We start from the raw sequence: 26,607 nt of genomic DNA on the forward strand, positions 1-26,607 counted from the left end.
ATGTAGTTTTTTTTTACCTACAGGGCTATCTTGCCTCTGTACTGATACTCTTTGTGTTTGCAGGTATGGAGACCGACTGTCTCAAAAAAGGATGATATCTGCTCATAACTAGAAATGCCTGATAGAGACTGCACATCTGTGCATGCAGCCTCTGTTCTTAACTGTTCTTTGGTTCTATTTATGGAAGGAAGAGAAGACACATCTATTGAGAAAAAGCAGAGTACCAAAAAAGAGAAAGCAGTGTTGGCACAGAAGCAGGGAAGAAAATGCCTTGTTGGGAAAGCATTGCATCAGTAAGATGGTGTTTTTCTGTTAAGTCACAGACAGCTAAGCACGCTGCTTTAAACTGCCGGCAGTGTGTTTTGTCCAAGTGCATCTAGTGCATGTGGAATTTATTCCTCTAAACCGACATACCAGCCAAGGAACGGACTCAGGTCCCACCCCCGACCATACCCAATACACAAACACAGGCAGGCACGGTGAGAGGGGGGACTCACAGTTCTGAGTACAGGAAGTGTAGGTTGCCCACATTGTCAGTGTAGTTGGCAGGGCTGAGCCAAGGCAGGACCAGCAACAGAAGCGCCTTCATTTTCCGATTAGAGGGCAGCTTTTCCCCCAGCCACCTTCTGTCTGTCAGCTGCAGGGGCCCAGCCCAGCCCAGTCCCTTTAAACAACCCTTGCCATGTTCCCACAATCAGTAGATCATAGAGAATCAGACTTAGAGCCCTTAGCTGGAGCTGTGCTGATAAATCATGGGCTCATAAGAGGCTTGTGTGCTCTGATTCTCAGACGGGGAGATGTGAGAACGGAGGGACCCACCATGGTTGGCGAGAGGGCTTAGGCTGAGAGCAGGCAGCAGGGAAAGGGACCTGGGAAAGGGACCTGCCCCTCCTGCAGGATGCCGACTGGTTCTTGGGAAGCAGCTGGTACATTTACATCACTGGCTGGGAGCAGATGGGCTGCAAGCTAATCTGTGTTGGAAGAGGGCATGAACGTGGCATATTCAGAGCCCACCGTGTGAATAAGCAAATACTCAGAAGCTGTCCTCCAGCTTGCTGGAGGAAGACACTGGATGAAATCAGCATTTTGGGAACACAGCTTGGAGCTCTGAGCTCAAAGTGAATCTTTGGATATTGTGACACAGGAATGTTAAAGTGAACCATCTCCACCTATACATGTATATTTAGAATATGCATTTCAGGTATTTTACCTGTCGCTGTCCTGACTACACCGACAGAGGCAAGAGAAGTGATGGTTTCCTTGTTAAGTTGCAAACTGTCCCTATGTCAGAATAGGCTGTGTCATTCTCTCTGAGACTAGTAAAGAGCCTTGACAGACAGACATAAAGTTCTGTCCAAACAGTGTACATAGGCTCCTGATCTGTAAGAACAAAAGTCACTCCATTCCTCCCGCTCCCCTGAATAATTGAATTAGGCTCTGATACTGACTGTCGGATTCTGGGCATTTCATTGAAGCTCTAAGCTTCAGTCATCTCACCTTTGAAATGGAGCTAATAATGCCTTACCGACTTGGTTCTGTAGAGGCTGGGCCATATCATCTCTTCTGGCGCTGAGAGCTGTGATTCTAGACTGTACTGTCTATCTTAACACTAGGGCTACTTTGCATGCCTAAGCTCTGGAATGCCACAGAAGCCCCAGACTCCTCTCCTTCTAGCTCATATTATATTTACGAACATTAAAATCCGTTTTGCTAACTGAAGGCCTAAACCTTAATAGAAATGGCTCAAAGGGATAGTTACATTAATGACAACCAAGCAATTACAGCAAACTCCACTTCACAGGAAGAAGACCAGACAAAAATCTCCGGGATGAGACCAAGTGCAATAAACAGTGTAGTCAGAGGGAATCTGGCATCAGAGATCTGCATTCACCCAAGGCAGGGCTGAAAGAGTTAACTACGGTAGACCCTGAGAATGCACAGATTTAACTCCTACGCTTTAGATCTGAGATAAGCAACCTTGAGAAAGCATGGCAATCTATTAATTTATAATTTTTTTGAGGTCTTAATTTGAATTCCATTCTCTTTGTCTGGTATGCAAGAGTGAGTCAGATCCAGTGAAGAGCCGTAAAACGGAAATTAGGTTTGGAGTTTAGATGCTGTAGTCAAACAGGCTTGAGTCTGAACCCTAGCTCTGCCACGAATGAGCTGTGTGACACTGGGCAAGTTGCTTAACCTCTCTGAACTTCCATATCCTCCTCTGTAGAGGAAAGACAATGATAGTATGCTTAACTCACAGTGTTGTTATGAAGGTGGAATGAAATAATGCCTGTAAGAACAAAGGAATCAATGAGTGTTAGCTATTGTTATAAATGCTGTTATTAACAGCCACTAGTAATAGTGGATGAGCCTAGCTGGCAGCTCGCTCAGCAACTATTTCCAAGAGGCTTTGCTATACTGGTCCTGACCTTTCTTTCCTCCTGCTCTATTAGGGATGTGACATGTTACAGTCTTTTCCTGAATATAGAGTTTCAGAGTCCTGGGACATACTCTTCTTGAATGTCCAAGATCTACTGTATAGAGCATAACTCATAAGCAACATCATATATGACATATGCTGCGGGCTTCAGAGTGTACTGGATTGTATTTCTGATAACCTTGGGCAGGTCAGATTGCTTCTCCAAGTCTCTGTGAAAAAACAAGGATGTCTGCCTTTCACCTTGTATTTCCATAGGATAAGATGCATTAATGGATATGATGCAATATAAAAATGAAGGTATTGTTTTTTCTGTTGTTGCTTCTGTCACTCTTGCAGAAACTGCTGGTTTCTTATCCGATATTTAATCTCCTCTTCTTCCTTTTAACAGCACCCAGGTTTTGTTCGTGGTGGTGATGCACTTCGCCTCTCCTATAGATAGGCAGCCATGTAGATACTAGCCAATGAGGTATAAGAAGAAATGACTGGGCGAGGCATCCCAGAAAGCTCTTTAAAGGAGGGAGTCTCACTTTGTACCTTGCATTTTGTCCTTCCTGCCTGGTTCTTTCTGCCTGGAACTTGGATGTGATGATGGATTTTGAACAGCCATCTTGAGGCCATGAGGTGACAAACTTGAGGATGAATGCTGATCGAAAATCAGGAGCCTGGATTCCTGACGGCATCATGGCAACATCATACTAGTTGTGGGCTTCCTAGCCCTTGACTTTGTGTTAAATGAGAACAAGAAAACTTTTACATAGTTAGAACAATATAACCTGAATTTTTTATTACCTGCCATCAGATGTAATCCTACCTAATACAATCTTTTGGAAATAAAATCCTACCTTCAAATGCTCATGGATTGCTGTGTAGTTTCCTTGCTAGTAAACAGTCCTAACTCTAATCCTTGCCCCCAGGCTCTGTCTGTCTGAGTCCTATTTATCCTTAAATGTCAGCTCAGACATCACCCATCACCAATCACCTCCTGTTTTCTTGTCTCTTTTCTCTACACTAGACAGGGAACTCGTTGAGGGCAGGAGTTCTACTGGTCCTGTTCTCTATTGTATCCTCACCACAGTGCCTAGAACGCAGTAGATGCTCAATAAATATTTGTTGAATGAAAGAGAATTCAACTCAGTTAAAGAGACCATTTTTTGGACCAATCTTTCTTGATCAGAGGCAAATTAGCAAAAAAGGACTTCAAACTTTATGAGAGTGATGGCAGAGATTGAGCATGTATATGGATGGGTAATAAAATGTCCAGGAAGAAAGGAAAAAGGTAAGGAAGATTTCTGGAAATAAGTGCCCAGGAGACTGTGGTTTCTTTAAAGAATTGCTTGGAGCATAATCTGACGGACACTCAATGGTTCTCTCAGAAAGTAACGCAAAGGCATTGCCTCATCTCTTTCGTGCCCAGGAGAGCTAAAAGAGCAGTCCTCAGCCAGGTAGGGCCAGGAGAAAGTTGAGTTCAGGGTTGGAAAGTCACATGAAGGATGTATGTCAAACACAGTTAGGGTGGAGAAGTTGACCCAGGCTGAAATGGCCAACAAGACTTGTCACCTGCCCACCTTTCCGTAGGGTAATACTCCCCAGACCTTCACTCTGGCAGTAAAATCTTCCCTGCCCTGTAGGCAGCTAGCTGAGCCTGTGTTTATGGAACACACTACAGAAAAGGGCCCCTGATAGAAGAAAAGGTCAGGAGAGGTTCCAGGGTAGGTCTTTGGGGAAGAAACTTCCAGGACATTGGGCCTAAAGTTAATCAAGAAAATAACCCTAGAGAACCTTCAGTCAGGTGTGCTAATGCCATCACGTTTTCATTCAGGGCTGTTTTCAAAACACTGAACAATGAGCTCTTTATTCGTGCCAGTAAATGCTGAAGGAGGGTCAACTTCACTATCTCCCATTTTTATTATCTTCCATGAGAGAGAAACTCAAGAGCAATGTGACTTGTCCCATGAAACAATTCAACGTGTATGTGTTTTCAAATTCTCTCTTTTACCTTTCAAAGGTCATTTTCTCAGAGGCAGAAATCATGGCTTATATAGATTTTTCTTTCATTCTGGGCCTGGCCTGTTGTGGATCCTTGATAAATATTATATATGCAGATGATGACATTGCATAAAGCTGTAGCCTTGAGACTAAGATAACTCCCACTCAGGATCAAGGAAGGAAAAGCTTCGCCTCCACATGCCCTCTCACTGCTGGTCTGGGTCAAGAGAGATGCATTGAATTGACCCTCTACTGTGCCCTCACCATGTCCACTGCCAACGTCCCTTGGTTGGGGAGGCTGCCACTTGACTCAACAAGCCCATTGCCCTCGTGGGCATTCTTTAGAGTAGACCCATGTGACAGGAGTCTGCTAGCATCTAAGAGGGCAGAAGTCAACAGAATTATCCAGAAAATTCCAAACATTAGCTCACATCCTCAGATCTACTTCCACAGAAGAACTCTCTAGTCTGAAGTCAGAAATAGTTGTCCAAGTCATTGGTGGTCCAGCCAGGCATGCACACTCACAGTTGGTCCTACACGTTTTACTTCAGGATTTACATTCAACCCAGTGTCTGAAGTAGCAAGATAACAATGTTTACAAATGACATGAATTCTGCAGAAAAACAGCCAGCATCCCTGGCTCAAGTCTACTGTTATTATTAGCGTGATCCTATGGACAGGCCATGAACAGAGACCTTGGGAAAACAGTTCTCGAACACATGTTCTTTTCTAAAGGGACAATGGAAACATTCTAAATGTGATTCATTTCTGCAAGAGCTTAGTATTCAAGGAGCCAACTGAAATAAATTCCCATTGTACAGATGGAGAAACCTACATGCAGAGTTTCTCGTGAAGCCCTGAACTGTTAGCTCTCTAGGACCCCCTGGAAGGGCGTGTGTGGGTCCACATCAGTCTCCCGGTGGTTCTCAACCAGAATTACAGTGAAGTTCTCCATTCTAGGTCGATTCTCAGCCTGCCTAGTTTATATTCATCAAAGCGCCATCAGCCAAAGAATTTTTTTTTTTTTTAGCTGCACCACATTGCATGCGGGATCTTAATTCTCTGACCGGGGATCAAACCCATGCCCCCTTCAGTGGAAGCCCAGAGTCTTAACCACCGGACCACCAGGGAGGTCCGAAATAATATTGTTTTTAACTCATTACATTTTAAATACTGAAACCAAGAATGCAAACATGATAAACAAATCTGTCTTCTAGTACAAACATATGACCACACTCACACACAAGCAGCCACCAACCTGGAGGCGTCATATAGGAATGTAAGGAAAACACTTGCCTCCTGGTAACCTCTGAGTTTTCCTAGTTTAAGGGACTCCAGAGGTAGCAACTACTTAATCTAACCTCTCTTCTTAGGGGAGGAAGAGGTAGTCTACCAGCCCAGTCACAGGCCCAAGGCCCAAGAGGGCTCTAGAGTCAGGCTCTGGATTAGCTTCAAATTCTGAATCCTGGCTAATGCTCAGGAAGCTTGAGGGAAGGAAGTGTATATTAAGCATTTGATGACTAACAAATATAACATATTTTTGGAAATGTTGGTTTCAACCTACTTAGGAAGCCGAAGTGTGGAGAGACTCACAGCAAGCATGGGGCCCAACATCTCCCTTCCATGACAGTTTCCTCCTCACCGAAGGTGCTGATGGGGCCTGTGAAGGACTCTGAGGCCGCAGCTCAGAGAGATGATTTCAACTAGCTTTGGGTTCTTTCCTCACTGTTGTCTTTCACATGTGCATCTTGTTATCAGCTGAGGGTTCAGGAGGTCTTTTTCCCAGGCTTCCTTGAGGTGTGTGGGTCACACGGCCTGTGTGGGCAGGGGAACGAAATTCCCACTCTGGGCAGCTGAGGTGCACTTGTGTCATCTCTCTTCTGCACCCCAGAGGCCCACCCCCTCCACTGCCTCTTCCCAGCCCTTCCCCTGCACCACTTCTGCTCCGGCCTTGCTCTCAGATCCAGGTGCTATCTTATCCCAATTTTTAGGGATATTCTTGGCCCCAAATCAGTTCTTGATCAGGGGCTGAGGAAGGACTGCTGTGTTTCCACTCTTTCTCCAGAGAGTGCTCCTATTTCTTTCCTTGTCTCTCTCCTCTCTACCCTTCCCCCTGCAGAACTCCAGCGGTGGGTAGAATACTGACCACCATCCCCCCCAAAGACGTCCACCTACTCATCCTCAGAACATGTGAATATGTTACCTCACATGGCAAAAGGGATTTGCAGATGTGACTAAGTTAAATCTTGAGATGAGTAAAGGAGCCTGAATTATCCAGGTGGATTCACTGAGTGGATCCCAGTGTCCTTATACAAGAAAGGCAGGAGGATTAGAGTCATAGAAAGAGATGTGGTGATGGAAGGAGAGGAGAGAGACAGAGAGAAAGAAGGGAAAGATGGGAGAAGAGAGAGAGAGATTTGACGCTGTTGGCTTTGAAGATGGAGAAAGAGGCCACAGGCCAAGGAACGCAGGTGGCCTCTGGAAGCTGGAGGCCGTAAGGAAAGGGATTCTCCTCCAGAGCCAAAAGGAACTAACCTCCCAACACCTTGATGTTAGCGAGACCCGTGTTGGACTTCGAATCCTCAGAACTGTAAGATAACACACTTGCATTGTTTTAAGCCACTAAGTTTGTGATCATTTGTTAGAACAGCAATAGGAAACGAATACACCTCCCAAAACAAATATATAGACGGCAAACGTCGGGAACACAGGAATGTGGGAGGGAGGTCTACCAGAGCCTTTTCTCCTCCTCATGCTCCCCACTTCCCCTACCCAGTGTGACCTCAGTCTTGGTCCTGGCCCCCCATCAGCATCTGTCTGCATCTAACCTCTGAACCCAGACCAACTCCCCCTCCAGACAATGCCTCTCTTACCTGGGTAAAACTTGCAGCAAAGGTCACACATAGACTCCCTTACCCCTTCTCCTCTGGCCACACTTCCTTCCGGGCAATCAGAGAAGAGCCACATCCTAGTTTACACACCAACAATCACAGAGGGTCAGAGGCAGCCCAGAAACCTGAGATAGATGCATTTGGTGCAACATCTAGGGGAGAAAAGTGAGTTCACTGATGTAATTATACGGAAAACATGTGTGAAGCATTACACCCAGGCCATTGCTTTGGATGCAAACTTCCATGTTAGGGATTCTGCGTGTCCCCAAAGACAAAGACTCAGATTCATGACTTAAGGAATGTGACCTTTAGAAAAAACACCTGCACCTGCCTCTTGCCCTTGTTACAACAGGAACCAAGATAAATACCAGCTTCCAAATTTCCTCTTACAAAATAACTGTGGTATTATTGTTCACGCTTTATTAAGCACCTTAAATGCTCTAAGGGAGTGACTCCTATGCCCAAGACCCAGGGGTGCCCCTGGGCCATCCACATGAGGAACATTCAGGACCATGACAATCTGAGTGGACGAAGTAAGAGGCAGACAGGTGGAGTGGGTGATGTTGGCCACCAGCAGGAGTGGTCAGACCAGTGTTCTACCACCAGTGTGTGTACCTTGGCTGAAAAATTTGCAGAACAAATCACTTGAAGGACAAAAGGTTTCTAAATTTCTCCTTTTAAAAACTTAGTTGAAAATACCTCACATCTCCTCAAAGGAGAGTTGGACGTTGCCAATTCTCATACAGAGAAAATTCTAATAATCATGGGCCAAAGTGGGAGACATTTTTTCCTTACATAAAAAATAAGCAGACTTCCCTGGTGGTGCAGTGGTTAAGAATCCGCCTGCCAATGCAGGTGACACGGGGTCGAGCCCTGGTCCAGGAAGATCCCACATGCCGCGGAGCAACTATGCCCGTGCACCACAACTACTGAGCCTGCGGTCTAGAGCACACGAGCCACAACTACTGACCCACGTACCACAACTACTGAAGCCCGCATGCCTACAGCCCGTGTTCCGCAGCAAGAGAAGCCACTGCGATAAGAAGCCCACACACTGCAATGAAGAGTAGCCCCCACTCGGGGAGAGACAGCAGAAGCAAGAAGAACTACAATCCTGCAGCCGGTGGAACAAAAACCACATTCACAGAAAGATAGACAAGATGAAAAGGCAGAGGGCTATATACCAGATGAAGGAACAAGATAAAACCCCAGAAAAACAACTAAATGAAGTGGAGATAGGAAACCTTCCAGAAAAAGAATTCAGAATAATGATAGTGAAGATGATCCAGGACTTTGGAAACATTATGGAGGCAAAGATCGAGAAGATGCAAGAAATGCTTAACAAAGATCTAGAAGAATTAAAGAACAAACAAACAGAGATGAACAACACAATAACTGAAATGAAAAAGACACTAGAAGGAATCAATAGGAGAATAACTGAGGCAGAAGAACGGATAACTGACCAGAAAGACAGAATGGTGGAATTCACTGCTGCAGAAAGAATAAAGAAAAAGGAATGAAAAGAAATGAAGACAACCTAAGAGACCTCTGGGACAACATGAAACCCAACAATATTTGCATTATAGGGGTCCCAGAAGGAGAAGAGAGAGAGAAAGGACCAGAGAAAATATTTGAAGAGATTATAGTCGAAAACTTCCCTAACATGGGAAAGGAAATAGCCACTCAAGTCCAGGAAGTGCAGAGAGTCCCATACAGGATAAACCCAAGGAGAAACACGCCAAGACACATAGTAATCAAATTGGCAAAAATTAAAGACAAACAAAAATTATTGAAAGCAGCAAGGGAAAAAAGACAAATAACATACAGGGGAACTCCCATAAGGTTAACAGCTGATTTCTCAGCAGAAACTCTACAAGCCAGAAGGGAGTGGCATGATATACTTAAAGTGATGAAAGGAAAGAACCTACAACCAAGATTACTCCACCTGGCAAGGATCTCATTCAAATTCGATGGAGAAATCAAAAGCTTTACAGGCAAGCAAAAGCTAAGAGAATTCAGCACAAGCAAACCAGCTCTACAACAAATGCTAAAGGAACTTCTCTAAGTGGGAAACACAAGAGAAGAAAAGGACCTACAAAAACAAACCCAAAACAATTAAGAAAAGGGTAATAGGAACATACATATTGATACTTACCTTAAATGTGAATGGATTAAATGCTCCAAACAAACGACACAGGCTCGCTGAATGGGTACAAAAACAAGATACATATATATGCTGCCTACAAGAGACCCACTTCAGACCTAGGGACACATTCAGACTGAAAGTGAGGGGATGGAAAAAGATATTCCATGCAAATGGAAATCAAAAGAAAGCTGGAGTAGCAATACTCATATCAGATAAAATGGACTTTAAAATAAAGAATGTTACAAGAGACAAAGAAAGACACTACATAATGATCAAGGGATCAATCCAAGAAGAAGATATAACAATTATAAATATATATGCACCCAACATAGGAGCACCTCAATACATAAGGCAAATGCTAACAGCTATAAAAGAGGAAATCGACAGTAACACAATAATACTGGGGGACTTCAACGCCTCACTTACACCAATGGACAGATCATCCATACAGAAAATTAATAAGGAAAGACAAGCTTAAAATGACACAATAGACCAGATAGATTTAACTGATATTTATAGGACATTCCATCCAAAAACAGCGGATTACACTTTCTTCTCAAGTGTGCATGGAACATTCTCCAGGATAGATCACATCTTGGGTCACAAATCAAGCCTCAGTAAACTTAAGAAAATTGAAATCATGTCAAGCATCTTTTCTGACCACAACGCTATAAGATTAGAAATCAATTACAGGGAAAAAACGTAAAAAACACAAACACATGGAGGCTAAACGATACGTTACTAAATAACCAAGAGATCACTGAAGAAATCAAAGAGGAAATCAAAAAATACCTAAAGACAAATGATAATGAAAAGATGACAATCCAAAACCTATGGGATGCAGCAAAAGCATTTCTAAGAGGGAACTTTATAGCTATACAAGCCTACCTCAAGAAACAAGAAAAATCTCAAATAAACAATCTAACCTTACACCTAAAGGAACTAGAGAAAGAAGAACAAACAAAACCTAAAGTTAGCAGAAGGAAAGAAATCATAAAGATCAGAGCAGAAGTAAATGAAATAGAAACAAAGAAAATAATAGCAAAGATCAATAAAACTAAAAGCTGGTTCTTTGAGAAGATAAACAAAATTGATAAACCATTAGCCAGACTCATCAAGAAAAAGAGGGAGAGGACTCAAATCAATAAAATTAGAAATGAAAAAGGAGAAGTTGCAACAGACACAGCAGAAATACAAAGCATCCTAAGAGACTACTAGAAGCAACTCTATGCCTATAAAATGGACAACCTGGAAGAAATGGACAAATTCTTCAAAGGGTATAACCTTCCAAGACTGAACCAGGAAGAAATAGAAAATATGAACAGACCAATCACAAGTAATAAAATTGAAACTGTGATTAAAAATCTTCCAACAAACAAAAGTCCAGGACCAGATGGCTTCACAGGTGAATTCTATCAAACATTTAGAGAAGAGCTAACACATATCCTTCTCAAACTCTTCCAAAAAATTGCAGAGGAAGGAACACTCCCAAACTCATTCTATGAGGCCACCATCAGCCTGATACCAACAACCAGACAAAGATACTACAAAAAAAGAAAATTACAGACCAATATCACTGATGAATATAGATGCAAAAATCCTCAACAAAATACTAGCAAACAGAATCCAACAACACATTAAAAGGATCATACACCATGATCAAGTGGGATTTATCCCAGGGATGCAAGGATTCTTCACTATATACAAATCAATCAATGTGATACACCATAGTAACAAATTGAAGAATAAAAGCGTATGTTCAACTCAATAGATGCAGAAAAAGCTTTTGGCAAAATTCAACACCCATTTATGATAAAAACTCTCCAGAAAGTGGGCATAGAGGGAACCTACCTCAACATAATAAGGGCCATATATGACAAACCCACAGCAAACATCATTCTCAATGGTGAAAACCTGAAAGCATTTCCTCTAAGACCAGGAACAAGACAAGGATGTCCACTCTCACCACTATTATTCAACATAGTTTTGGAAGTCCTAGCCATGGCAATCAGAGAAGAAAAAGAAATAAAAGGAATACAAATTGGAAAAGAAGAAGTAAAACTGTCACTGTTTGCAGATGACATGATACTATACATAGAGAATCCTAAAGATGCCACCAGAAAACTACTAGAGCTAATCAATGAATTTGGTAAAGTTGCAGGATACAAAATTAATGCACAGAAATCTCTTGCATTCCTATACACTAATGATGACAAATCTGAAAGAGAAATTAAGGAAACACTCCCATTTACCATTGCAGCAAAAAGAATAAAATACCTAGGAATAAACCTACCTAGGGAGACAAAAGACCTGTATGCAGAAAACTATAAGACACTGTTGAAAGAAATTAAAGATGATACAAACAGATGGAAAGATATAGCATGTTCTTGGATTGGAAGAATCAATATTGTGAAAATGACTATACTACCCAAAGCAATCTACAGATTCAATGCAATCTCTATCAAATTACCAATGCCATTTTTTACAGAACTAGAACAAAAAATCTTTAAATTTGTATGGAGACACAAAAGACCCCGAATAGCCAAAGCAGTCTTGAGGAAAAAAAAAGGAGCTGGAGGAATCAGACTCCCTGACTTCAGACTATACTACAAAGCCAGAGTAATCAAGACAATATGGTACTGGCACAAAAACAGAAATATAGATCAATGGAACAGGATAGAAAGCCTAGAGATAAACCCACACACATATGGTCAACTAATCTATGACAAAGGAGGCAAGGATATACAATGGAGAAAAGACAGTCTCTTCAATAAGTGGTGCTGGGAAAACTGGACAGATACATGTAAAAGACTGAAATTAGAACACTCCCTAACACCATGCACAAAAATAAACTCAAAATGGATTAAAGACATAATGTAAGACCAGATACTATAAAACTCTTAGAGGAAAACATAGGAAGAACACTTTTTGACATAAATCACAGCGAGATCTCTTTTGACCCACCTCCTAGAGTAACGGAAATAAGAACAAAAATAAACAAATGGGACCTAATGAAACTTAAAAGCTTTTGCACAGCAAAGGAAACCATAAATGAGACAAAAAGACAACCCTCAGAATGGGAGAAAATATTTGCAAATGAATCAATGGACAAATGATTAATCTCCAAAATATATAAACAGCTCATGCAGCTCAATAACAAAAAAACAAACAACCCAATCCAAAAATGGGCAGAAGACCTAAATAGACACTTTTCCAAAGAAGACATACAGATAGTCAAGAAGCACATGAAAAGCTGCTCAACATCACTAGTTATTAGAGAAATGCAAATCAAAGCTACAATGAGGTATCACCTCATACCAGTTAGAATGGGCATCATCAGAAAATCTACAAACAACAAATGCTGGAGAGGGTGTGGAGAAAAGGGAACCCTCTTGCACTGTTGGTGGGAATGTAAATTGATACAGCCACTATGGAGAACAATATGGAGGTTCCTTAAAAAACTAAAAATAGAATTACCATATGACCCAGCAATCCCACTACTGGGCATATACCCAGAGAAAACTGTAATTCAAAAAGACACATGCACCCCAATGTTCATTGCAGCACTATTTACAATAGCCAGGTCATGGAAGCAACCTAAATGCCCATCGACAGATGAATGAATAAAGAAGAGGTGGTACATATATACAATGGAATATTACTCAGCCATAAAAAGGAACGAAATTGGGTCATTTGTAGAGACGTGGATGAATCTAGAGACTGTCGTACAGAGTGAAGTAAGTCAGAAAGAGAAAAACAAATATCGCATATTAATGCATATCTGTGGAACCTAGAAAAATGGTACCGATGAACCCGTTTGCAGGGCAGAAATTGAGACACAGATGTAGAGAACAAATGTATGGACACGAAGGGGGGGAAAGCAGCGGGAGTGGTGGGATGAATTGGGAGATTGGGATTGACATGTATACCCTGATGTGTATAAAATGGATGACTAATAAGAACCTGCTGTATAAAAAAATAAATAAAAGAAAATTCAAAAAAAAAACAAAAAAAAGAGTAGCCCCTGCTCACCACAACTAGAGGAAGCCCGCATACAGCAATGAAGACACAGCACAGCCAAAAATAAATAAATAAATAATATAAATAAATTTAATAACAACAAAAAAGATAAGCAATGCCCTCCAGGAAATCTTTTGGGGGACCAGGAGCCTCAGAGAAAGCTGCTCATCAGATTTTCCAGTATCTTTCACATTTCAAATGGACACAAATGAACTAAGCCAGTCACAAAAGTACAAGCATTGATTGATGCTTCTTATATGAGGTTCCTAGAGCAGTGAAATTCATGGAGACAGAAACTATTGTAGAATGGCGATTGCTAGCAGCTGGAGAGGAGGGAATGGGAGGTTTTTTGTGTGTGTGTGTGTTTTTTTTAATGGGTATGAAGTTTTAGCTCTAGAAGATGAAAAGAGTTCTGGAGATGGATGGATGGTAGTGGTGGATGCACAACTATATGAATGTACTTAATGCCACTGAACTGTAGACTGAAAATGGTAAATTTTATGTGATGTATATTTTAACAAAAAACCCCAGTCCTATAAACACACACACGCAACTCACACCCCACAACTCTACCACATACTGTTTCCTCACCCTGACCCACAGCCATTAATACCTAAGACCTTTCTTATTTTGAATGACTCCTTCCATTGGTTGCAAAGCAGAAGGCAGAGAAATAGGCACCTCGGGAAGCAGCGGGACCCTGGAACACCCCACCCTTCCAGCGGCCGCCCTGAGGGCGGGGCTTCGCTGGATTGGCCGAGGAGAAGCCCCTCCTTACCTCATTTGAAAGTGATGGTCAAGGTCGCAGCGCTGCAGCACCTGCGCGCAGTGCTCGGTGAACGGGCAGGTCACCAGGAGCTTGTTGAGGAGCTTGTTGACCAGGATGCTTGATTTCTTGCAGTGCTGCAGGATCACAGGCTTGCGATCCACAGGGCAGAAGTCCTTCTCCACCAGGAAGTTGGTGAGGCAGAGTGTGCAGTAGGTGTGTCCGCAGGGAGTGTCCAGAGGGTCCAGCAGAGCTTGCAGGCAGATGTGGCAAATGAGGTCATCGTCCACTTCTTCCGTGTAGGTGTAGAAGTGGTTTTCCTCAGGGGCGTGGGCTTGGCCGCACACCACACACGGCAGGGCAGGGCTGGCATCTGGGTCCTCGGCAGGGTCCAGCTGGTTCATGGTTGACTGGGTGGGGACAGGGCAGTGTGACAGGAAACCGACCCAGATAAACGATGTATCCTCTGGAGAGAATCAAGATCTTCTAGGAGCCATCCACAAACCTAAAAGAAAACAAGACTGCTCATCTTGGTTATGGATGTGAGGCGGTGCTGCCAGTGGACAGAACCGGGCCGTGACTCAGAAGGCCAGGGCTGAGTGCCCACTCAGGTGACTGACATGACCTGGGGCCAGCAGCCTTGCCTCCTTATGCCTCAGTTTAACCACCTATCCCAGCAGGAATAATATTTCCCTTTAACATCCTCATGTTGGTGTAGTGAAAATTATTGGGGTAAGATCTGGGAAATGCCCAGAAATACACCCTATGAAATGTAATTTGTTAATAAAATAGCCCAGTGATTTATAAAATTCTCTGTCAGAGCAGGACGAGAAGAAAAACAGTTAACGCTCTGATGGCTTTGTCGTATCTGTCTTCCCTACCGTTCTCCAAAACTCAGAAAATATAGGACCTCAGAGTCTTCAGCTAAATCATCTGAGAAGAAATGAGAGTTCTTTGGGCAGTTGTATTTTTACGATGACGAAAGCATTGTTTTCTTCTGTATGCGTTTCATTTACTCAGTCATGTAGTGGTAAAGTGGGTTTTGGAGCCACACTGCCTGGGCCAATCCAACCACCACTGTGCGCCAATGATTTAAGCCTCTGTTTCCATGTCTGTAAAGTGGGGATAATAACAGCCTACCTCAGAGGGCTGTTGTGAGGATTAAATGAGATATGAGGCATAAAGCTCTTAGAATTATGCCTGGAATATAGTAAGTGCCCAATAAATATTAACTATTCTTACATGTATTTGTTACTGAAGTCCTTCTGTCTCCAGTCTAGCTCAATTGGCCTGGAAACTGAAAGCTATAGTTCCTGTAAGGGGTCTTTTTGCTTTGTTCTCATAGTTCTCTTTCATTCAATTATATATATATTTTTTCAAACTAGCAGAATACTATCACACTATGTGTTTTCCTTTAGTATCAGAGTTTAAAATGGAGTTTTCAACATGCCTGATTAACATCTAGGAAGTCTCCTGATCAGTCAATAAACATATTTTTTGGCCTTCAGTCATTTTTATTAATGAGCTGCAGTAATGTGAGATGAGTAACAATGATAATCATAAACATCTCTGTTTTCAAAAAACATTTTTTGAGCGCCAACCTTGAGCTAGGTGATGAGTTGGCTATGGGGGAGACTTTCAAGAGAGCTTCAAAGGACATGCCTGCCCTCATGGAGTCCCCAGTCCGGAGGAGGTGGACATGAACACAGTAATGAGAAGCCCGGGTAAGCAGTGCACACAGAGGTCAGCGCTAGGGGACTCTGGGTCAACGTTCATGACAACAAAGAATCCTGCAATACCCCAGCCCCCAACTCAACTTTCTTCTTTTCTGAAAGTAAATAAAATAACTTTAAGCTTTCCACAGGAACATAAGGACACATGAATAACCTAACAGGAAACTAGCCACGTTTGGAAACAGCACAGCAGTCATAAACTGCCTTGCAGTTTTTTCTTTTCCAAATAAAGTCCGAGGTTGTTTGTACAAATGTAGCCTTATCTCAAAAAGAAAATACATTGACTTCAAACTTTCACTGAGTCAGCTTCGTGTTTACATTTCTGTACTGCAGTAATATGGCTTGAAGAACGCTCTGGTCAAGAGATGGAAGTAAAGTACCCTGAATGTGAAACATTTAGAAATCATAGCATTTTATTTAGCATCAAAAGAGACCACAGGCAGCTAAGGTAGAGGGTGCAGGAGGGGGTGAAGTTGTTTCTAGTCAAATTTCATGGAAACCTACACAGCTTCTCTTTGTCCTCAAGGCTGATAGAAGGTACTGGAACCACACAGGAAATGCTTTAAGTGGCATGAAAAACAGTTGAAAAATAAACATGAAAATGGAAATGGGCCACCCAAAGGTTATCATCTGCTATAGGAAAAGAAGTTCACATATTTTGAACTAAAGGTCTAGATCTTTAGACCTGTAAGAGTTGGGTCAAATACTCCCACGTGTTCTTTCTTGTTGTGCAGTACTGGAGACTGATAGGAATGCAGGTGATAGCTCTGGTTGGACCAGTGGAAAAACAACGTCACATTTTTAGGCCATTCCCTTGTTGGTGAAAAGGTGGAGTTGGACCAGATTTTTGGTTTTCACTCTGCTCTGGAAGGTGTGTCAGTTGCCTCAGGGTCTTCCAGGGAAGGGAAGGGGGGATGGTGGGCTGTGTCCACTTTTCCACTCCACCCAGACCCAGCTCCACTTTTATTTCACATGTTAGATTCCCCATAATATTTGGTTCAAAGGACCGTGGCTTAAGTAAAAAAAAAAAAAAAAAAAAAAAGCAAACCATCAGACTAGATACTGTGAAATCCCTTTCAGAAATAGAGTTCTATGTATCTGTGCTAATAAAGTGGAGGTGTTTTATTTTGGGGTGGTTGGCTTTTGGGAAAATCTTTTTTTTTTTTTCTTTATAACAGCTTTTTGAGTATGCCAGGCACCATGTGCCAGGCACTATGCTGGGGCCTTATGTATATTATGTTATTTAATCCTTACAAATCCCCAGGGATTTTGTTTTGTTTTTAATTTAACAGATGAGGAAACTGAGGTGCAGTAGGTAAGTAAGTTGTGAGTTGCACTTACTTCTTACTGCTCTTCACCATTTTGCCGGTTTTCTCCCAGCATCTTTTTTGATTATGACCAGTCAGAATCCCAAAATGTAACTAACTAAATAAAAGAGCCCCAGGAAATTAGAAGGTTAAAAATCTCTTTAGGCCACATTGCAGATGGGTTTTCCCAAGATCTCTGAATAAAAAGATTCTTTGACTTTACTGAGTGTTAAAATGCCTGACACAGGATGAATGAATTGGGGCAAGCAAAAACGGCAGGTTTTAGCTCCAACGCTAATTTGTTTTTGTTTTCTTTCTTTTTTCTCTGAGACCAATTTGAATTCCCTGGCAATTGTCCCTATGAGAAAATCAGATTCTTCACATAATATTAATGTTAACACTGCTGTATATATTTTTCAACTTCGCTTTAGACTAAATAAAGCCTATACGAATAGACACAGATTAAAAGAGAACTGGCTGACAAAACAGTTTGGGCTCTAAAGAAAAAACTAGGTAGACTTTAAAAAAAATATGATTCATATCATTTACCTGACGTTTCTTATTTCCAGTTTACATCTTATAAGCATGTACGATGTATCATGTTTTTAGACATATATGTGCCTTGCTGATGAACTGAGAAGAAATGATCAAAAATCATTAAGGCTTAAAAGGTAAACTCTTTTCTCCCCTAAAAGTGAGTGAGAGGGCCTATCCATCCACATCAGTCAATGTGTCAGCTGTCAGCAATCTGATCCTGGCTGGGGTAAGGCAAGAGAGCTGCAGGGTGGCTTTTTTGCAGTTTGGAGTGAGAAAGAGCAGGAAGTAGATTGCCTCCTTGGGTGTGTGGTTTGGGATGGAACTCTTATTCTGCCTTGATACAATGCTCTTGTGACTTAGGAACCATTTTTCCTCCTTCTCCTCCTATGTGGGGTGGAAGAGACACCCGAGGGGACTTTTATAGAGATGTGTAGTCCACCAATGTCACGCCAGGAAGTGCCAGGAAAAATAACAAAATCTCCATTTCTGTTTGTCCTTAATCCCTGCTTCCTTTCCCGCTGGTTTATCTTGCCTGAAATCTGTCCAGAACTTTTTCTACCTAACTTTCAAATTCTAAACGTCTGTGGCTTGTCAACAAAGATACATTTCATAGCAAACGTGAATCAGCACCATCCGCAGCCAAGAGGGTCATTAGAGGTCATAGGTACACTGTCGCCAGCACTGGAAAATTCAATAGACTGAAGACTTAATATCCTTAAGAACAGGCTTCAGGAGGGAGATTAAGAGGTATAAACTTGCAGCTACAAAATGAAGGAGTCAGGGGGTGAAATAATATAGTCAGTAATAATGTGTAGTATCTTCATATGGTGACGTATCATAACTAGATTATCGTGGTGATCATCTTGTAATGTCTAGAAATATCAAGTCACTATGTAGTGTACCAGGAACTAACATGGTGCTGTAGGTCCATCATAATTCAACAAACAAACTCAGAGAAAAAGAGATCAGATTTGTGGTTACCAGAGTGGGGGGAAGGGGGGATGGGTCAAGGTGGTCAAAAGATACAAATTTCCAGTTATAGGATAAATAAGCACTAGGGATGTAATGTACAACATGATTAATAAAGTCAACACTGCCATACGTTATATATTAAAGAGAGTAAATCCTAAGAATTCTCATCACAAGGAAAACAATTTTTTCCTTTATTTTATGTCTATATGAGATGTTGGATGCTCACTAAACTTACTGTGGTGATCATTTCATGATGTATGTATGTCAAATTATAATGCTGTATACTTTATACAGTACTGTATGTCAATTATATCTCAATAAAACTGGATGATAAAAAAGCACACACACAAAAGAACAGCCTTTGGGATATAGCCTATTTGGAAGTAGAAAAAATTTTGTATGAGATAACCTACCAGAACAATGGGGTCCCTGGTGGCTATTGTCCCACTAAGTTTCCTTTAAATGCACACTGGCTTTATAGAAAATGGTTATATGATGTAGTCAGAATAATCCATATACTCCACTTTGGAAAGGTGCTGGATAAACATGTCATCTGGCATGCTGCACTGACAATTTCACATTTTCCTTCTACTGAAAGGTCAAGACATGACTCTAAAGCATCTCTTGAATAGTTGCATGAGTCTCATGCGCTATTCAAACAATAGTAATGGGACCTCATAATATTAAAAGGAATGTATCCTTGTAGTCAAATGGCAGTGTGTCCTGCATTGGTACTTTACCCTTGACAAACATGAATCATGGTAGCCAGAAACTTTTTCGGTTGAAAGGGAGCCTTGAGAGATGGTCCTTAGATGAAATAGGCCTTAATTACTTTATAAAATAGATCATTCTGCCTTTGGATAGCTCTAATCTCCTAGGGAGGGAAAGTCCATATATTGACCAAAAATTTGCCTCCCTGGAACTCACCCACCCCCTCATGGGTGCCATTTAGAATATGTCTAATTCCTTAAATCCCTCAATTATATGAAGACAGCCCCCAAGTCCTCCCCTAGGTTCAGTAGCCTTAGGTGCATCTGACATTCCTTCAGGTTTCCTTCAGACTCCAAGAGGCTGACCACACTCTTCTGCAAGCTCCCAACTTAACAGTGTCCTTCCTACAGTGTATGGATAGCATCCAGGACAGAATGAAGTGGGAATAACCAACTGCTCCCACAGCCAAAGACTGCAACTGCTTTCTTGGTGGCAATACACGCCTTGGCTGTTACTGCAGTCCTGCCGGGGCTGAGTACAGGACACTGCCCTGAGGCCTGAAGGAATCTATTAGCAATTCTTGGCCACAGAGGGAAAAAAAAAATTAAGGGTAATAAAGTAGAGAAGTAGATACTTTTAAAAGCAAAAGCAAGGGCTAGGAACAGTTTAGAAAATGCAAAGATATTTAGTGGCATTAGTTAGATTTATATAAACAGAATAAAGTCCTTAATGGCTAAACAGTTCCAGTATTAGAATTCTCAGCGTAAAATCTGATCTGAAGAATGGATGGTATTTGGGGAATTTGGGGTTCTCCCATTTGTTTGTAAGCATTCCTTTATTTTGACAACTCTTGTTGTTCTAAAATATCCTGACGTATGTAACACAAAAGAAATGGAAATCATTTAAACAAATGGTAAATCAGAGATAATTTTTCCTATCCAGAGGATAAACATTGATGAGCTTTCACTGAAATTCACTAATAAATGAAAAAATTAAAATAGTGGCAGGCCAAGGGCCGCTGACGGAGGGATGGGCGATGGGATAAACTAGAAATCCTGAAGCTCCAGATGCTCTTTGAGAAGGAAAGTGTGTGAGGAGGCTTATTAGTCAGGCACCTTGGACCATTAGCGTTCTCCCCTTATCTGTCAGAAAGCCTTCTGGAAAAGGCTTCTGGAAAATTCCTACTTAGCCTATGACAAACAGTGTCAGAAAAAATCCACTGAAGACATTCCTAAATAACAGATACCTTTATCCTATCCGCACTATGTGGTCCGTGTTGCAGCCTAAGGCAAAAGGAAATGTGAGTACTGATATACATGTTTTTGTGTATTTTTTTAATGGTTAATTTTTCCCCAGATCATTAAGACAGTTGAAAAAATGTGGGAAACATGAAAAATATGTACATTAAATGTACAACATTATTTTAAGTTTAAATATTTTACTTATACTAAAACCAAAATTTTTTCCCCATAGTTTCATTTTCCTGGCTTTAAAGGAAGCAAACCCATCAATACTATTTTCAAAATCTACCTCTTTGCCTGTCTGATTTTCAGTTGAGGAAATTGCCATGTTTGACAATTTCTTTTGACTAAGTGATAATCTTAAATAACCTTTAGATAACTTGAGCTACCAATCCTGGTCTTTATTTAAATTTTGATCACCATGGATTTTTTTTTTGCATTAATTTTGGTTTTTAAAAATAATACATTAGGGGCTTCCCTGGTGGCGCAGTGGTTGAGAGTCTGCCTGCCAATGTAGGGGACACGGGTTCGAGCCCTGGTCTGGGAAGATCCCACATGCCGCGGAGCAACTAGGCCCGTGAGCCACAACTACTGAGCCTGCGCGTCTGGAGCCTGCGCGTCTGGAGCCTGTGCTCCGCAACAAGAGAGGCCGCGACAGTGAGAGGCCCGCGCACCGCGATGAAGAGTGGCCCCCACTTGCCGCAACTAGAGAAAGCCCTCGCACAGAAACGAAGACCCAACACAGCCAAAAATAAAAAATAATTAATTAAAAAAATAATAATAATACATTAAAATATTACTTATAGTGATTACTAAGTTTCTTTTGGTGCCCCCTTAAAATTTGCACCCTAAGGTGAGTGCCCCATTTGCCTCACCTACTCATGGCTCTGTCAGTGTTATTTTTAGAGACTCAGGTAGAGAGAGTAGGGTGTTGAGGCTGTGGTTAGGACCCAGATCTGCTTCCAACACCTCCTGTGGGCCTCAATCTTTTCCTTGCAGCCGCCCTGGTTCCCAGCCAGGTGCAACGGCAAAAGTGGAGAATTACAACCTTGTCACAGGTGTGCCACTAAATTTTAACCAAGGTCTAAATTGACTTTTCTAACTGATTGTTACACTTGATAGAGGCACCAGGTGAGCCGTTTGCTGAAGGGCTCATGAGGCAAGAGGAAGAACCGGCTTCAAATGAAAGGAAGAAAGTGTAACCTACAGCCAGGTCCCCAAAATGATCACAAAACTATTGGATCCTGAAAAGAGCTTTGTTCTGTGAGTGTATAAGAGAGCCCAGTCAAGTGATAGAAACCGCTCTCTAGAGCAAGGACACGCTGTGGATTGTGGCCATACAAACAGCATGAGACTCTGCCCTACTGTACTCAGTGTGCTTCGTAATTTTTGCTGACTTATTTAATGTTCAAAATCTTTGAATCCCTTCAACCAACCTTAATGTTTTACAGTGTGTCTCAAACACATAAAGACCAAGAATCCCTTAGTCTTTCCCTTCAAGAAACTAAGCTTGTGGGGTTGGGGGGAGGGATAAACTAGGAGGTTGGGATTAACATATACACACTACTATATATAAAATAGATCACCAACAAGGTTCTACTGTATAGCACAGGGAACTATATTTAATATTTTCTAATAACCTATAAGGGAAGACAATCTGAAGAAGAATATGTATATTACTGAATCGCTGTGCTGTACACCTGAAACTAACACGATATTGTAAATCAACTATACTTCAGTTAAAAATTTTTTAAAAAATCCAAGATGAATTAGCCGTTAAAACAAAACTGAGCTTAAGGGTTTCCTGTTGTTGATGATACTTTAAAATTTGGATGAAGCTCCGCAGGGCAGAAAGGCTGCAGAGTTGGTTTCAAACTGGTCACTAAGGCCACACCTCAGTGCAGAGATCACAGTTACAGTCAGGAACACCATCGGGAACCATGAAGACCAGAAATACACCCACAGGGCTTCCCTGGTGGCGCAGTGGTTGAGAATCTGCCTGCTAATGCAGGGGACACGGGTTCGAGCCCTGGTCTGGGAAGATCCCACGTGCTGCGGAGCAACTGGGCCCGTGAGCCACAACTACTGAGCCTGCGCGTTTGGAGCCTGTGCTCCGCAACAAGAGAGGCCACGATAGTGAGAGGCCCGCGCACCGCGATGAAGAGTGGCCCCCGCTTGCCGCAACTAGAGAAAGCCCTCGCACAGAAACGAAGACCCAACACAGCCAAAAATAAATAAATAAATAAATAAAATTTAAATTAAAAAAAAAGAAATACACCCACAGAGGAATAGGGTGGACTAGTGCCAATAAATTCTTCACACCAGCGGCCTCGTTTCTCTTTCTAAAATGATTATAGCAGGCATGTTCGTCTAACCACTGCCATAGCTCTGGCTTCACCTCCTAAATTAGATTATTGGGGGAAAGTAATTGCCAAAGTTAGGGCAAACTCTATCTTCCTCTATTAAACAAAGTAAATTTACAGTTACATTTTAAATTATAGATAAATTATGTGAGACTTGGAGGTATCAAAGTGCCATCAATTTTTTTATAAATACCAACTGTGAACTAAGGTGTATAAGAGGATGAAGAAATGCTCTGTGGGCTATTCCTTAGCTTATAGACACATATATAATAGGGAGAAATTAGTGCTTTAGTGACCTGAATAAAAATAGTCACACATGGGATAAAAACTGTCTTTGAACCAAGAGCCTAGGTTGGAAGTGGAGGCTGGGAAGGCAGGGGCGCCATTTGCATTGCAGAGGACAGACAGAGGGAACAGAGGGAGGGCAGGTGCATACGGGCTGCTGCAAAGGTCTAGGTTAGCTCTGCTCCTACTTAATATCTAAATCAATGGTCTCCGAGAGAGTAAGCAATTCATTAACGCAGTCTGTGAATGACACTAGTCTGCATAGTGTTGCCAACACTAGAAAAGACAGAAAAAAAATATATAAATGGTCTTTAAAGAAGTTGAAATATGGTCAAGAAATGAAAGAACTGAACTAAAAGGAGACAATGTAATATATCTGGAGTCAATAACTGAGAACATAGATGTTCAGAAAGTGGGAAAAACAAGGGAAGTGTTAAGTGAGAAGAGTCTCTGGTGGCAAGCCAATTAGATGCAAGTTTTAGAAGTTAGTGATGGACTTTCACAAGCCCGAGGAGCTTTGCCTCTCTTGACAGATTTTACTGTCTTTCCCCTGGGGTGTCATGACACACCTTTAAAACTTGGGTTTGTTTGTAAGAACTCTGGCCCAGAAGAGACATCCTTCCAGTTCCTGGTCTACCAATACGGTGAAATGGAGCAGACCCCCTGCCAATAACAAAAATGAAAGTAGAGTATTTTGCATTGACCAAGGGCTCTGTTCATGCAACTAGTTGCCATAGGGTCCTGGGCAGTGCTGATGTCAGAGGAGAAGCATGGTAAAGAAGCAGGCTGGCCTTCTTCCACTCAAGGCTGAAAAACATACTCAGGAAACGCTTATGGTTTCTTTTAACAGACAACCAAGTTTTAAGGAAGGAAGGACAAGGTGGAGGAAGGTATTAGAATTCTCAACATTTTTCTACTGTTTCAATTCTACAGGTGTTCACGTATCATCTATTACCTGCCTGACATTTGTCTGCATTTCTGTGGGAGTTCCCATAGCAATTCAATTTCATCCTCAATGAGTTTAAGTCTATTATGAAAACGGAGCTTACATATAGAAAAAAAAAAAAGTTAAAACACTGCAAGAGAATCCACAATGAGTATGGTCCTCCAAAACAGGAGCCAGGGACACAAGCGTGGAGGGAAAGGAGTAAGAGAGCAGTGTAGTCTGGCCCAGAACAGTCAAGGAAAGTTCATGGAACAGATGGTCCTCAGGGAGGATCATGAAAGATAAATGGGATTTGGGCAAATGGGAAGAAATCCAGGTGGGAGGAAGAACCTGAGCAAATTCCTCAATCAAGGAAGAGGAAGAGGAATCCACCCACTGGTGTCTGATGTTCCCACATGATGATCAGATGTATGTGAGATTTTAAAATTATTTAGAAGTCACAGGATCTTGAGTTGGGTAATGATCTTAGATTCTCACCAAGTGCAAGAATCCTCTTTACAACATCCCAGACAGATGACCTATCAGCTTCTGTTTGAAACACCTCCAGTGATGGGGAGCTCATCAGTTTGCCAACAGCTGAATGCTTCCCTCTTGTTAGTATGACCTTTGGCTCTTGTTCCGCCTTTCAGTGTAACATAGATCACATTCATTCCCTCAAAACATGACAGCCCCCCAAATTAAAGACAGCATTGTGGTTTCCCTCTTGTCTTTTTGTCTCTGGTTCTTCCAGTTGTCTTCCTGGGGAGTCCAGGTAGTGGCAAAGGGTCCACCCAGGATGCCCTCTAGTTTGTTAAGGTCCCTTTGAAAACGTGGCTCCTGGAAGTGAAAACTTGTGGTTTGGGCTCAGGGTTCAGTGGAATAATCACTTCCTTAACCAGGATACTACTTGTCTATCAAAGCAACCTAAAATGACCTTTACTGATTTGCTTTTGTAGATAAATTACACTATTGGGCTTCCCTGGTGGCGCAGTGGTTGAGAATCTGTCTGCCAATGCAGGGGACACGGGTTTGAGCCCTGGTCTGGGAAGATCCCACATGCCGCAGAGCAACTAGGCCCGTGAGCCACAATTACTGAGCCTGCGCGTCTGGAGCCTGTGCTCTGCAACAAGAGAGGCCACGATAGTGAGAGGCCCGCGCACCGCGATGAAGAGTGGCCCCCGCTTGCCGCAACTAGAGAAAGTCCTCGCACAGAAACGAAGACCCAACACAGCCAAAAATAAATAAATAAATAAATAAAAATAAATTTAAATTACACTATTGACTAAAAAAATTCAGTAGCTCTTTAGAATATAAAACACTTAACTATTGTACTTTGAACATAGGAATAAATAATGGTAGTGGTGAAGGCTGCCAATTCTAACTCTCCTTGCTGGATTCTGCACAATATTTCAGCCTCTAAGTGGACAAGGAATTTCTCTATAAGTAGTGGGAGGGGCCTGTGTGTAGGAATGTCCCCCCAAAAGATATACCCATATCCTAACCCCCAGAATTTGTGAATGTGACTTTATTAGAAAAAGTCTTTGATGATGTAATTAAGTTAAAGATCTTGAAATGAGATCATCCTGGATTATCTGATTTATCCTAAATCCAATGACAAGTGTCTTTTTAGGAGACAGAAGAAAAGACACAAATACAGAAGAGAGGGTGATGTGAAGACAGAGATAGAGACCGGAGGGATGCAGCCACAAGCCTGGAACACCTGGAGGCACCAGAAGCTGGAAGAGGCAAAGAAGGATTCTTTCCTGGAGCTTCCAGAGGAAGCAAGTCTCTGCCAACACCTTGATTTCAAACTCCTGGCCTCCAGAACTGTGAGAAAATAAATCTGTGTTGTTTTAAGATGCCAAGTTTAATTTGTTACAGCAGCAATATGAAGTGAATACAGGGTCTTTGTATTTCCAGGGGTATTCCCCAGGAATGGGGTACACATTCCCCAGGATCCTCTCCAACGCTTGTCTGCACAGTTTAGGGTTTAGGGACAATATGCTGAGTGGCAGCCACTTAGATAGCTACATACTTAGGGATAGCAGTTCTGCCCTGGTATAAAAACCTAATAATTTTCTTTTAATCCATTGCTAAGTTAGAACACAGATGTCTTCAGAGATGACTGTTAAACCAAATTTGCTAGGGTCCCAAAGGGGAAAAAAGACTACAGGTAGAATAGCTGAGTTTGTATGTGTGCTGTGGAAGACATAATACAAGCATAATGATAATAATTAATGAGGAGTTTGAAAACACCAGATGACTCATGTATTAACATGAGTATGCA

At 41.9% G+C, this 26,607-nt stretch overlaps 1 protein-coding gene across 7 annotated transcripts in view; it reads right to left on the bottom strand.

Annotated features, from left to right (window-relative positions):
* Nucleotides 1-26,607, bottom strand: part of LNX1 (ligand of numb-protein X 1) — a 226,975-nt gene that overhangs the window by 115,897 nt on the left and 84,471 nt on the right. For 6 of the 7 annotated variants that reach the window (XM_061192269.1, XM_061192270.1, XM_061192268.1 and 3 more), the window contains one exon: nucleotides 14,259-14,751. In XM_061192269.1, coding sequence (XP_061048252.1) covers nucleotides 14,259-14,650 — 392 coding nt within the window. In that variant the 5' untranslated portion in view covers nucleotides 14,651-14,751. Of the gene's footprint in view, nucleotides 1-5,987; nucleotides 6,054-14,258; nucleotides 14,752-26,607 lie in introns of those variants that run through there. The other variant, XM_061192274.1, reaches the window with a different exon arrangement.

Source organism: Eubalaena glacialis, chromosome 5 (genome assembly GCF_028564815.1).
Source record: "Eubalaena glacialis isolate mEubGla1 chromosome 5, mEubGla1.1.hap2.+ XY, whole genome shotgun sequence".
Lineage (NCBI taxonomy): Eukaryota > Metazoa > Chordata > Mammalia > Artiodactyla > Balaenidae > Eubalaena > Eubalaena glacialis.